This window comes from Equus asinus, chromosome 1 (genome assembly GCF_041296235.1).
Source record: "Equus asinus isolate D_3611 breed Donkey chromosome 1, EquAss-T2T_v2, whole genome shotgun sequence".
NCBI classification, from domain to species: Eukaryota; Metazoa; Chordata; class Mammalia; order Perissodactyla; family Equidae; genus Equus; species Equus asinus.
Genome location: NC_091790.1, coordinates 192,163,949 through 192,178,349, shown reverse-complemented (window position 1 = coordinate 192,178,349; position 14,401 = coordinate 192,163,949). Strand labels below are relative to the sequence as shown.

The 14,401-nt window shown below is 45.4% G+C and overlaps 1 protein-coding gene across 1 annotated transcript in view; it reads left to right on the top strand.

The window, feature by feature from the left end:
- The window catches only part of KIAA1549 (KIAA1549 ortholog), a 122,765-nt gene that overhangs the window by 81,696 nt on the left and 26,668 nt on the right, over positions 1-14,401 (top strand). The window contains exons 13-16 of the mRNA XM_070517287.1: positions 755-870; positions 6,274-6,479; positions 9,418-9,641; positions 10,685-10,838. Of these exons, the coding sequence (XP_070373388.1) occupies positions 755-870; positions 6,274-6,479; positions 9,418-9,641; positions 10,685-10,838 (700 nt within the window). The remainder of the gene's footprint in view (positions 1-754; positions 871-6,273; positions 6,480-9,417; positions 9,642-10,684; positions 10,839-14,401) is intronic.

The window sequence follows — 14,401 nt, the reverse complement described above, 5'->3', positions numbered from 1 at the left end:
AGAATAAATCAAATCATTAAAGATTATTGAATATCCTGGTACAATTTTGCAAAGTATTTTTTTCTCCCATGGTCGTCTCATCCTAAACATTTAGTCACAACATCTCAATGGTCTGCACCGCTAATATAATATTTTAGCATCCCTCAGGGGCACCAGAATGTCTCAGCATCTCACATTGCAGTTTAAGCCAGGGAGTGCAAAGAAGAGGGGAGCTAAGTGGTTAGAGATTTTCACTAGCCTGGTGCCCCCAGGGATCTGTGATACCCTTGCTTTTTATATATAGAGTCAAATCTCAGTGGTGATCATTGCCTTTGTGTTGTAAGTGTAGGCTTCTTGCAAAGATCTGGAGTTATATGGGGTGACTGCAGAACTACTCTGGCTTCCTAGTGATGCAGACCCAGTTAACCCAGAACCCCAGATCCTCTGATCCCACCCACGGCAGACCCACACTGCTGGTCCAGCCCTGGTAGCTGAGGCACCATCCTCCAGCCTGGCACTTACTTTCCTAGCATTTGTTGAAATGCAGCCTGCTGACCCAGTTTGTAAGTCATGTTATGCTGTCTTTAAGAGGTAACTAGGTGCTATATATTAATATTAGGTCCTTGAAGATGCCATGCCACAAAATAATTTTTTGGATTGTTTGATTTCTACCAGTTTTGCCTGGAGGCCTGACTTCCACATCCAAATTAATGTGACCTTTCCCCCCATCCTTTCTTTCTTTTTCCTAACGTTTGCATTTGTTTTGTGTCTGCAGAGTTTCTCCCTCAGATGCCGACTCTACAGTGAGCGAAGAGTCCAGCGATAGGGACGCAGGAGACAAGACGCCAGGAGTGGTGAACGACGGCAAGTCCCACAGAGCCCCACAGAGTGGTCTGTGACTCTTCTCGTTTTCCACGTTAAAACCTTAATTACAAGGTTCCAGTAGGCTAGGGTTTTATACTACAAATGCTGAACCTTTTTTCGTTCTTTTTTTTTTTTTTTTTGGTGAGGAAGATTGGCCCTGAGCTAATATCTGTTGCCAATCTTCCTCTTTTGGCTTGAGGAAAATTGTTGCTGAGCTAACATACTTTTGTACGTGGGATGCCACCACAGCATGGCTTAATGAGCAATGTGTAGGTCTGCACTCAGAATCTGAACCTGCAAACCCCAGGCCACCATAGTGGAGCAGGCAAACTTAACCACTACACCACCAGGCCAGCCCCAAATGCTGAACCTTTTAAAAAAAATCTGTGCAGTGGAATATTCTTCATTCATATGGTGAATTTCTCAGCATTGGTTGTCAACATCTGACATTGTATTGGTGCCTGCACTGAGGCAGAGGACCTGCTAGAGGTTAGGGATTCACCAAGGTATGTTTTGAGGTTAATAGTCACATTTCTTTCTAGTTCAGAGTCTTAAGGATTTTCCTCCCTGAAGGACAAGGAAGAATGGCACTAAAACCAGAGTCCCAAAACTGCTCCCAGGATTCAGTGACCTTCTTAGGATCCAATGCAAGTGTTGCACAGCTGTCACTGTCAGAAAGCTGTTTGTTTATCATAGGTCCGAGCGCACTATATTTGGTTCTGTTCCTAGCTCCTCCTTCCATTGGGAGTTCTATGTGATCTGATGGTTTAGCAGATTTGCATTTGGAGTCAGAGGCCGTGCTTCTTAGGGCAGGTCCGAGATGCACTTCACTCCCATCCGAAGGGTCTAACCATGAGGCTCATGTCCTGTAATGAAACAAAGCCCATGGGTCTTACGGACTTGGGAGCATTTTTTGGCATGATGACAAAGTAGTTAGGTTTTAGCTTAATAGATTCTGTTACATAAATGTGCTAATACGGCTGTTGTATTCGCTGGAGTTTTATTCAGCTTTCAGGATTGTGTTTAGTAATGCAAAGGAAACTGGAATGCCTCAGGATGTTATCTTTAATAGTAATTTTTGTACTCACATTTTTGGTCACAGATTGAACCGTATTCTATAAATGAACAGATTCTGGATGAAGCCAGAGGCCTCTTCTGTCGCTGTCACGCTGGTGACCTCGCAGGTCCCTTAGCCTTTGGGGCTCCTGTGAGACTAAACGAGCTGATATTTGAGATTCCTTCCAGTTGTTTCATTTTTGATGTTAAAGAAATACCCCTAAGAAGAAGGGAAGAGTTTTTTCTTTGGATCCAATTTCACAGAATCTTAAAAATTACTTAACACCACGGTAACAGGGGCACTGTTTCAGATAGATAGGAATAAAGTCTAATTTTGATCCTGGGAAAGAAATATTTGGAGAAAAAAAAGTCAGCTCTGGAGTTTCTCAATTTCTCTTCATTGCTTATCTGAGAAAACCTTGCTTTTAGTTCCTGCTTTTAATTCCTTACTGAAAGTATTGCAACCAGAATATTCTATATTCTATATAAAAAATCAAATATCACTTTCAATATGTATTCAAAGTTACAGTAGTAAGCATGTCAGCTTTGGGACTGGGAGTTGTCCATGGAAGGAGACAAGTGGACTAGATGTCCCGGTGAGTGAGTACTAGGAGCTCAGTGACTGCTATTATGAAGAGACACCAGAATCTGTACATTATCTTCGTGTTTTAGAGAGATGATCTTCTCCCTACAATTATCAATTCACTTATAAAATTTTGTTTACTTGTTTAAAACTTGGATGCTGCCATAAAGGCATTTTATTACTAGCATAGAATTAATTTAGTAAAATACCCTCTAAAAACGATTCTGAGTTCTTAATCATAGCTTTTGAATTCTTTTGTAATTCATGTAGAAATCCTTCTCTTGTTGCAAGTCATGATGAAATGCAAATTAATGGAGCAGGAGGGTGCTTGAGAACCGCTCTGGGACCCTCCTCCATCTCGCCCTGGGCCCAGGGTCCCTCTCACCACAGTGGGTGGCACGCCTGCTGGGTCTCTAGAGATTCCTTGGCAAGGCTTTGAATGGCTGTTACAGGTCGTGTGGCATTTTCAGGACCCACCTTGCAAGGGAAGCTGAGAAAAGACCATTGTTTTGGTCAGTTTGAGGCTGTGCCTTATTTCCTTTCCAGCTGACTATTTTTGAAGGTGGCTAGACCATGATGCATGACCTTTACAACAATCCAAGGACCCTTATGAGATTATTTGCTCAAATGTCACTGTCTTCTCAGTTATTGCAGTTTTAGAATAAGTCTCGTCATAAGCACTGGTTCCCCTTAGCAAAGTTATGAAGAGAGAGATGAGGTAGGGAATAACACACCTCCCTTAAGTCAAGGTGGCTACGTTCAGTTGCTTGTTGTGCTGCCATTGCTGTGTCCAGGCATAATTGTGGTTTTTTCTCTCTTCTTCTTTTTTTCAATTGTTTAAACTTTTTATTTTCCATTGAGGTAAGATTGGTTTATCACATTATATAGATTTCAGGTGTACATCATTATATTTCGATTTCCGTGTAGACTACATCATGTTCACCACCCAAAGACTAATTACTATGCATCACTGCACACACGTGCCCGGCCACCCCTTATGCCGTCCTCCCTTCCCCCTCTCTTCTTTACCATCAGGAATAAACCACGTAGATAAGGACTGCAAAATGCTGAGTATTTTCTTTATGTTCTCCATAGGTCGCATGTGTGTGATTTTTAAGTAATTAGAGCTTCATTAATTTGAATTCCACAAATCCAAATTCTAGAATTTCACCCAGTCATTTACTTTTGCATGTGCTAAGGAGTTTGCAAAACAAATAAAATTTTTAACGAGATTGCAGGGTAACTATTTTGACTACAAATAACATCAGAGTTTTTCAGGTAATGGTAGACTACCCATTTATAAAATGATTGCGATCATAAATCATAATTCTCCTCTTTTCATTAAGGCAGATTCCCCAAGGTCTCTTTAGGTGGAATTTTATACAGGTGGTTGAGGTGACTAGTCATTTAGTCATCCATTCAGCAAGTGTCTACTAAGTGCCTGTGGTGGCTTCGGTGCTGGGATAGGATGAAGAAGAGGCAGATGTGATCCCTGCCTCACAGGGTGTTAATGTGGGTCACGGGCATCGGTATTAATGCAGTTTGACTGCACTTACCGATAGATAATGGAATTAATAGTTCTTTTAAAATCTTCTATTGCTTCGGCATTTTAGTAATTTGGATTGCTCTTTCCTCTGTCATTCTTCGTTGACATTATCCTATACTGTAGTTTCTATCATTACATTTTTTTGTTTGTTTTATAATATTTGAAGAGGAGGCACTCTTCAAAAGTACTCTTCCAAAGGCCCTACTTGCCTTAAGGCAGGATTCACACAGCATTAATCTCTATGTATCCATTGTACTTTCCAGTGACTGTTATTATGCAAGTAGTTTTTTAAAAAAATTGTGCAATGCATAGCAAACAATAAAAATAACCAGATTATATATATAAACTGAGATATATGTATATATGTGCACAGATAGATAAAACAAATAACAAACCTTTTTTCAGCCTTTTAAAAGGGCTGGACTCCAAGGCCGTATGGAAGCTTGAGGGTTTTCTCTGCATCCTTTGTTTCTCTGGTTGCAGTTGGTGAACTGTGGCGCAAGGAGCCATGACCACAGTTGGGGGGTGGGATAGGGCAGTGACAGGAGCCAGTCGCAGGCCTGCAGCTCCGTGGTACCCAGGCAAGCAGACAGCACAGAGGGAGGGGACTTTCTTCCTCTGCCACCTTTGTGCCCTGATCTTTTTACCATCTTTTTACCAGATTGGGGGAAAGCAACCTCACCTTTATGTATCAGTAGCTTAATATGGGCTACCCTTTGTGACATCTGCTGTCACTTTATGAGTGTGGGTTAGCAAGGCTAGCCTATCTGGCACAGCTAATTATCTCCGTTTAGGCATTTTGCCTGTAATTTGAGTAGCTGCCACTGGATGCATGGTGGAGCCTGGCTGTGCTTACGTTGCACAAACAGGCTCCCTCCGGGCCCAGGGTAGGGAAAGCAAGCCCAAGAATAGCCGGAATCCAGAAACCTATGCCTCCTTGCTAAGAGAGATGGCGTTCATTCACAGAGTTACACACATCATTTCTAGTCGCTTGGGATAACAAGTGGAGATAATTCAAATTGAGAGGAAATACAAAGACTGACATACCACTGATGTGCATTCCTTATGTAAAACCTCAACTACTTTTCTTCCTGCTTTGCTCAACTTTTTCTTTTTCTACACGGAGGAGAAACCTCTATATTTTTCACTTATGCTTGAAGTTTCAAACCTCATGCTTTTGTTTACAAAAAGTTTCTGCATGCCCTCATTCCTTCTCTTGGGCTGTTGGCCATTTATTTTAAAGCGGTGTTCAGAGCGTCCGGAGGTGCCTGGCTTATCAGAGGGAGGGCCTCAGTGACCTCAGTGCGTCTCACCAGCTCTGTAGAGCTCTTCCCACCTACTCAGCCCCTCCTCGCATCTCTCCGTCTTTTTTTGCCTTTTTAAAATTAAAGCTTATTGGGATTATTTCTACTATAAAAGTTATACTCAGAGAAAATCCTCATTACAGAAAATACAGGAAATTGGAGAAAATCACCCATTATACCAAGATCCAGTATCTGTTAACATTTTAAAGTGTTTCTTTTCTATCTTCTTTCTACACATTTAATTTTTTCTCTCTTTTTGCAGTTCTGATTACTTTAAAAAACTTTGTCTTGGTAAAATATACATGCCGTAAAATTTACCCATTTAACCATTTTTAAGTGTCCTCTTCATCTCTTTTTAAAGTAGGACCAAGTCCCCTGTAGGCATCAGGTTTTTCTTCTTATGCCTCTTCACCTTAATTTTCTTTCCACGTCAGAACCGAAGCGTTCATTGTTAACCAGTACATGCCTGTCTGCAGTCCCCTCGACTTTTGTTTCTCAACAGTATAATCACCTTGGCAACTAAATTTTTATTGCTCCAAATGAGAGTGGAACTTCAGAGATGCATTACATGTTTTTTCTAAAAGTTCTGTAAATTGCTATTGACTGAGCAACTTCAGGTTCCTCCTGTCTGGAAGACTCTTTCTTACTGAAGACTCTGAAACACCTTTAGACAAAACAGGCAATTTTTGGCACAAAGTGTCATCAGGATTTTCATTTCTTTTCTAAGAATATTTGTAATTTGTAATGAGGCTGAAGAAGACACTATTTAACCCAGACAGCTTAAGCTCAAATAGTGACATTTCAAGTCTTCTGCCATGGAGTGGGGATGTGTTTTTGAGCAGGGGCCCATCTGAGGATTCTTTAAGGATTAATCCATAATTTTGATTATTTGCGATTCTTTAGGATGACTTTATTTATTTTGGCTTTCCTCTCCGTTCCAGGGCCACCGCCCCCCAGTTCAGGGAATGAACAGCACTCGTCAGCCTCCATCTTTGAGCACGTGGACAGGATCTCCCGCTCCTCAGAGGCCAGTCGGCGGGTCCCCAGTAAGATCCAGCTGATTGCCATGCAGCCGATCCCAGCTCCCCCAGTTCAGCACCCCATACTGGCTGACCGAGTGGCAGAAACCAACAAAATTAACAAAGAGGTATTTGTTTTTATTAAAAAGTATGTTAATAAAAAGGCTCACATTCTGATTTGGTCAGTGCTGAAAAATGAGTGAAAGTGACAGTGTCAAAAGGTTGCTAAAGGTATGAGCTGCTGACAAGTATTCTGAATTTTAAATATTATAATCAGGTTTTTTAGATCTGATACTGTTCAAGGACACTGTTAGATGCATTGGCAGATATGCAGAACAAAGACCTGAGGCTGCTATCCTTAGAAAGTCCCATTTCGGCCCATGGCTAGTATTTGGGAACTTGGGTTTCGGAAAGATTCCCGCCATTCCCAGAACAGAGTCGCTCACTGCGCCTAAACTATTAATACGAACAATATGATTTATGGTGAACATCTGCTTTCCTTCTGGGAGCCTGGAATTTTATGACATGCTAGGCAGAGGGTGCCTACGTGAGCAGCCCGTTAGAGACTCCCTGGGCACTGAGTCTCTCATAAGCTTCCTTGGTGGACAACATTTCACCCGTGTTGTCACAACTCGTTGCTGGAGGAACTAAGCACGTCCTATGGGACTCCACTGGGAGAGCGCTCCAGGAAGCTCCACCTGGGTGCCTCCAGAATTCGCCCCACGTGCTTTTCCCTTTGCTGATTCACTCTATATCTTTTTGCTGTAATGACTGGGACTAAATGCTGGGTCCTGTGACTTCTCCTAGTGACTCATCCAGCCTGGGGTGGTCTTGGGATAAGAGGAGACTTTGTGATTCCTGATAGATCCGCTCTGGCCCCAAGGATCTAGATAATTCATAGTAAAACCCTATTCCAGTGAATCCCAGAAGAGTGAGTTAGATCTGCTTCCCTCCTAAGATTTTGGGAACCAGAATGCCAGGCTAGGTCACTGTTAACTGGAGCTTGAGAGATTTGACCTGGGCTGGACTATCAGTGGAGTGAATGCCATTTAGGACTGCACATAAGACAGCTCCATGCCTGTCAGTTTCCTGCCTCTAAGAAACCCCTGCTGCTGTTGTGAGTTCTGCCAGGTTGTAATAAGAAATTGGTACAGTTGAACCCTCCTCCCCACTTTAAAGGTGATCCTTACAGTGGATCATCCTATAGAAGTCTTACCAAGAGTTCTTATATTTCTCCTGTCCACGCCTCTTTAGCTCTTTGCCAAGCACTTGACCACAGACTGTGTGCCATGGGTTCAGGATGACATGTGCTGTCCGTTCTCACCAACGCTCAGGAGCCCCAGCCCTGCATGGCCCCAGTCCTGGCCTAGACCTGTTTCCATCAGTCTCCTGTTGCGTGTGCCTCTACAGCTGCCAGGGTAGACAGCCTGGAGTGACTTCTCCATCTGGCGAAAGAAAGAAGAGAATGTGTTCACCAGGCCTGTGGCTTCATAACTTGATAGTATACATCTCCGTTTTTTTCTTTTACTATCTTTTTAAAATGTAGTATTTGATGCACACATAGGACTATAGGTAACAGATATATTGATTATAAAGCATAACAACAAAATGAAAACCCAACTTAAGAACTAGAGTATTGTCAATACTGTTACACCTACCTAAATACTTCATACATCTAAATTTAAATGTTTTATTTATTTTTGAGGAATATTAGCCCTGAGCTAACTGCTGCCAATCCTCCTCTTTTTGCTGAGGAAGATTAGCCCTGAGCTAACATCCATGCCCATCTTCCTCTACTTTATATGTGGGACGCCTACCACAACATGGCCTGTCAAGCGGTGCTGTGTCCGCACCCGGGATCCGAACCAGCAAACCGCGGGCCGCCTAAGTGGAATGTGCACACTTAACCAGTGTGCCACCGGGCTGGCCCTAAATGTTTTCTTAGTAGGAGATTCTGCTGCAAATTCCTAGCATATCTTGGGCCTCCTGTGAGGGCTCATATATTTTAAAGAACAATTAGAGCCCGACAGAGTAAGAGCGGCTTTTCTTAATTCTCCTGATGGTAAGTTGCCGAGAACCTCATGCAACCGACCCTCCTCCTTCAGACAGTCTCAGGGTATGTGGCTTTTGGTCTACTGCAGTCTTCCTGCATGGGCAGGAATGTTCCATCCTATCTTGGCCTATGAGTCCTGCTCTCTCTTCCCCATCAGATTCCTAGCGTGGTTTCCCTTCTGCCCCGCTGTCTCCATCTCGCTTGATGTCAAGGCCTCTGAAGCAGAGCTAGGTGCTTACAAAACGGGACACACCTTGATACAAGTGAGCTCTTCCCAGCCTGCGCTGCCCCCCAGCACAGCAGAACTGCCACGCCATCAACCCCCCAGGCAGTCATCTGCATTCCCACCGCTGGCTCTTGGCAGGCCTGGCTCTTGGCAGGCCTGGCGTGGATGTGCCACATCTCACACCTTCCTCCCCCTTCCCTCTTGTCTTCAGATCCTACTTACTTTTCAAGACCTACTTCAGGCCTCGTAGCCAGCGGTGACATGTTTCCACACCTGTGGATGCCCCTCTGTGGAGGGAAAGTCTCCTGTCAGGGAACTTGGTTGGTAATACTAGATAATTATCAGCAAACGGGTATTGTATAACATGCAAATATCTTTGAATCTATCTTAACTTAGAAATCTCTGAAGTAGTGAAATTATTGAGTATGGAGAAGGTTTACTCTTTTCTCGGGGCGTATTATATCCAGTTGTCAGTGCCCCTTTGTTTCTTCAAAGTTGTCACTAGCTGATTTTGCAGGTTGGAGTTATTTTTGCCCTGCTCTGGGGGCCGATACCGGGGCTTCCCCGTATCCACACCACTGCGAGTTTGGGGGTCCGGCCCGTGGGCATGGCAGGTGCTCTGTGCCCCGTGTGGGCGTGCCTGTCCCATCACACCCTTTGGGGCCTCCTGGAGCCTAGGACAGACGTCCAGGGGGCAAGGGACGTGGCAGGAAGGTGTTCCCCAAATGCTTTCAGAGCCTGGGTCCCAGGATCCTTCGAGCACGTTCTTTCGGTCTCGTCCCCTCAGATTCAGACGGCGCTGCGACACAAGTCGGAGATCGAGCACCATCGGAACAAGATCCGGCTCCGCGCCAAGCGCCGCGGCCACTACGAGTTCCCGGTGCTGGACGAGCTGTCCTCGGGCGACACGCGCGAGCGGCACCGCGTGTACCGCCGGGCGCAGATGCAGATCGACAAGATCCTGGACCCCACGGCCAGCGTGCCCTCCGTGTTCATAGAGCCCCGGAAGAGGTGGGCCCGGGCGAGCTGTCGGGCGGGGCGGGACGGGAGGGCTCGGTCGGTTTTAAGGGTAAAGGCTCTGAAAACGACTCCAAGAGGTTAATACACAGAAAGGCTGTCGGCCACCCTGATGGCTTTGATTGTCACCTGTGTGGAGAAGGCTGCCCCTCGAGTGCCTGAGAGCATTTCCTGGGTTTGCTGTCTCCTGGAATGGGCATTCTAAAGTGGTGTCGCCTGTCCTCCTCCCACTGTGCCTCCGGCGCTTCCTGGGCCCTCCCTCTCCTCCATCCCGCTCTCACCCCCAGGATCTTCACCTCCTCTGCTTGGTCACCTAGCTGGGTGTGGGTGGACAGCTCATTTCCTTTCCCTCAGCCACACTCAGTCTTGGTCTCTTGGTCTCCCAGAGCCCTGCCTTTAACCAGATACGTTTTCTGTAAACACTGCTCTCATTTGTGCCTTTCTCTGCTCAAACCCTGTTATGGCTTCTGTTCCCTGCCATATGGAACCTGTGCTCCTGTAACAGGCTTGCCTGCCTCTCCATTCGAGCTGCTTTCCACCCTACAGCAGCATAGACAGACCTGCCACTCCCTTAGCCCTGGCCTCATTGCCCCCGGGATTCATCTGCATTCCTGTTTCTGGCCCTCAGCAGCACGGTGGTGTCCACACCTCACTCTCTCCTTCCACATCCCTCTGGTGTGCAGATCCTCTGCTCTTTAAGACCTAGCTCAGGCCCTGTGCAGGCAGCGATGATGTCACCGGCTCACATGGACCTCCCCCTTTCCTGAATGTCTGTATTATTAAATACTGTCACGACTATACGTTGCCTCGTACTGTTCTCCGTTGTTCCATGTGTGTTGATATAGTCTGCCAGGGCAGATAGGTTGTGAGCTTTCTTAGAGCAGAGACTGTGTTTTACACATTGTTTATATCCTGTGGGGTATTTACTCCAGTGGCCAGCACATCACAGGTGCTCAGAAAATGCTTAGTGTTCAGTTGATAAGCCAGCGGCAGGCAAGTTTGTTTCCTGTGAAGCTAACCTCTCGTTTTCCTGGCAGTTCGCGGATAAAGCGTTCTCCCAAGCCACGCCGGAAACACCAGGTCAACGGCTGCCCTGGAGATGCCGAGAAGGACAGGCTCATCACCACAGACAGTGACGGCACTTACAAAAGGCCCCCTGGCGTCCACAACTCTGCCTACATTGGCTGCCCAGTGCGTAATGCTGACCCTGGCTTCTGGAATCCGGGTTGGGGTGGCTCTCTGGGAGAGGAGAATGAATAGTGGTGGCTGCTGCCTTGTGTGGTGTTGATGCCCGGTGGCTGAAGCTGTGAGGCCGGCTGGGTGGTGAGGCATGTTGGGTGAGAGGGGGAGAGGGCTGGTCCTTTGAGGGGAAACTTGAGTCATTTAAAGCAGGGGGCTGCTGGACGAGCTCTCTGGAAACATCCTCTGTGCTTTTCCTTTCTATATGCAAGCCTTCTCCTCTCAGGCTTCAGAGTAGGCGCTTCTTGAGGTTAACTGGAAGACAGAGAGAAATGTCCAGAGGCTTTTTTTTTTCCTTTCCCTGGTCAGAGGGTTGTTTGGGTTATTTGTTGATGGGAGGGATATTTAGGGTTTTGTCCCTCCCTTCTGCTCCTGGACTGCGAAGAAGGTATTCTATTTGCTAATATATATATATATTTTATTTTAATGGAAGAAAGAGCTTAATGGAATTTAAGAAATATGGAATTAAACATTTTTTTCAAACAGAAAGGATACAGAGTTGCTTGAAGTGTTGAAGGCAGACATTGATAGCATTAAGACACACACGCGCAGACCCCACTGAGAAGGGAAGAAAGCCTCCCCGAGGGACTGTGAGAAATACAGACACAAAGACACCCCAAGGTGGAGAGGGGGCACTAGATGTGGCTGACTCGGGCAGCACCGGGACGCGCAGTGGGTGCCTGCAGCCCTGTGTCAGGGTGCAGCCCTGTCTTGTTGCACAAGTCCCCTGCCTCTTCCTGGAGGCAGACTTATACAGCTGTCCTTGTTTAGAGGGAAATTAGCAAAACACACATCTCTGGAGAAGGGGTTGGTGATGTAATGATCACTTTAGGTGGAGCCTATTCAACCAGCCATTTCTTATTTGAGTTTTATATTTTATCTCCTAAATTACACAAATAACTAACACTGACAGACACTAAACGTAATTAGCCAAACGTGCCACTGTATCGACATTGGGGCTGAGTATAATTGAATCATGATCATCTGAGACAACCAGGCCTTTCCTTGGGAACTTACTGTATTTCTAGTGCCCTAAAGACTGACCATGCCCCTCATGACCCTCTCATGAGGATTGGAATGATTCCAGAGAGTTAGAAGGCCTACAAATTAGACTCCTTTGCTCCTCAGTAGACTGAATCCAGTCGTTTCCGAATGCTGGGAATGAATTCCTGAGTTAGAGGACCCATCGCCGGCAGTTCTTACAGTAGATGGTGCTCTTGTGCTGCTGCTGTTTTTGGACAGGCACTTGTCTGGGCATCTGTGGGGTTTGGCTTCATCTGGGAAGGGCTCTCCCTTTGGCTCCCCAGGAGAGTCATGCAGGGATGTCCAGACCGTGCTGTGTGAAGCCAGCAACTAGAAGAAGGCGAGCGTTGCTCCGTCCCCCTTCGTTTCCCTGGCCTTCAGGGCTCCATCTCTCATGGGAATCTGCAGGAGAGCCTTTACATAAAGTCCCTGTCCCTTCCTTTTTTCTAGTCGCCCTGAGTTCCATCATCCAATGCCATTAAGTTTTGTGTAGGGAATAGCCTGTCTTTCCCTTGATGTCTCCATTCACCTCTATTTATGGCCCTAAATCAGGCCTCTTTCATGGTGGCCCAGACCATCCTTGTCCTCCTTGCTTTTTCTTGGCAGAAAGCACACAGTTTCCTCCCTGAGCTGGTGGAAGGAAGTGCTTCCCTGGAGAACACCACCTCAGTTAGCTACTTCGTCTCCAGTGGCCCCATTTTTCAAAGATACCCTAAAATGAAAGTCTTCCTCGGATGGACTGACTTTTTACTTTCTCTCCCTAAAAGTTCTGAAACACATACTTTCAAAGATAATGCCTTTCTCAGAACTTAACCGTTTCTTAGGTCACATTTCATCTTCAAGATTATATTAGATATATGTGTTTTTAAATTATCTTGAGTTTTACACTTTTCCCCTCAAAATATCTTCTTCTCCAGAACTTTATTCTCCTAAGGTGGAAGAAATACTTCTGGATTCCTTGTAACTAAAGTCATCATTATAATTATAGGTCTAGGCAAACTGTGGCCCTCAGGCCAAATCCAGCCAGCTGCCTGTTTTGTAAATAGTGTTTTCTTGGAACACAGCCACGCCCATTCATTTGCATGTTATCTGTAGCTGCTCTTGCTAAGAACCAGGCAGTTTGAGTAGGGACATGCTGGTTTAAGGATGAGATTATGTTCTGAGAAATGCGTCCTTAGATGATTTCGTCACTGTGCGAACATCATAGAGTGTACTTACACAAACCTAGATGGTATAGCCTAGTGTATGCCTGGACGATGTGGTACTAATCTTATGGGAATACCGTTGTACGTGCAGTGAGTTGTTGACGGAAACGTCGTTGTGCAGCACATGACTATAGTTGCAACAGGACTGTTTGACTCACAAAGCCTGAGATATTTACTGTCTGGCCCTTTATAGAAAAAGTTTGTCAACCCCTGATATAATTTATCTTCCAAGCCAACACTTGTGAGAGTGAGGGGAGGCGCTATTAATTATTGTATTGGGATACCAGGCATAAACTGAGATTGTCCTGGGCCCACCACGATGTATGATCACTCTTATAATACCCCCAGAGGGTTGCAAAGTAGGCACCAGAATACACCATCTCTGGTGAATGAAGGTAAAAGGGTCATATCTATTTCTGAAGAATGACAGATGAACGTGTTTCTGTGCAAAGGAAACAAACATAATATAACAGAATTGTCAAACTGAGATTTGAGGTAATGGAATTAAAATTCCAACTCAGGAATCCTGGGTAAATACTAACTTTTGTAGATCACAGTTTTTCATTTTTTGTTAAGTACCATCTGTATGTGGAACACTGTGCTAGATATTGGGATATAGAAAAATGAATAAGACATCTTCTTGACCTGCAAGTGCCTGGTAGTCTAGCCTGCAAAATGAGGAGGCAACAAGAAGAAGAAAGAGGAATCCCTCATCTTGGCTCTGTGTCTCTCTGCCTTCTTGGCAGGATTCATGGTGCCGATGGAGTCCGAGGGAACCTTCCTTCCCATCTTCAGAGCGTATCTCTCTTGCTATAAAAGTTAAACCTTCTCTAAACTTATGACCACTCGGGGTGAGATTGGCAGTGGTTCTAGCTCTCAGGGACTCTCTTCAAGTATGTCTAAGATCCTCCTCCCCATTGGAACCTCATTTGGGGTTTGCAGTTGTTTTTCTGTGGCCACACCATTTGCTTCCTTGCAATGCAGCTACCTAGTCAGCCGCTGGAACCACCAGTGGGAACATCATTCTGGCTTTAGAGAGACTCTCTTGCTTACCAGTAGGATGTTGTTCCAGACACACTTTCCCTTTTCTCCACTATGAACTCTTAGGTTGGTGGCACACTACTGACCGCAGTCTTCCCTATCGGCTCTTCAAGAAAACCAAGAATGGGGGAAGGACCTGCGTGTGGACCTTTTATCCACTTCATAAGGAAAGGAACACAGGGTCCTTCCAATGCTACGTCATAAACCAGACACCCCCTTTGGGGCCCAAAATCCTTACTTAGAAGT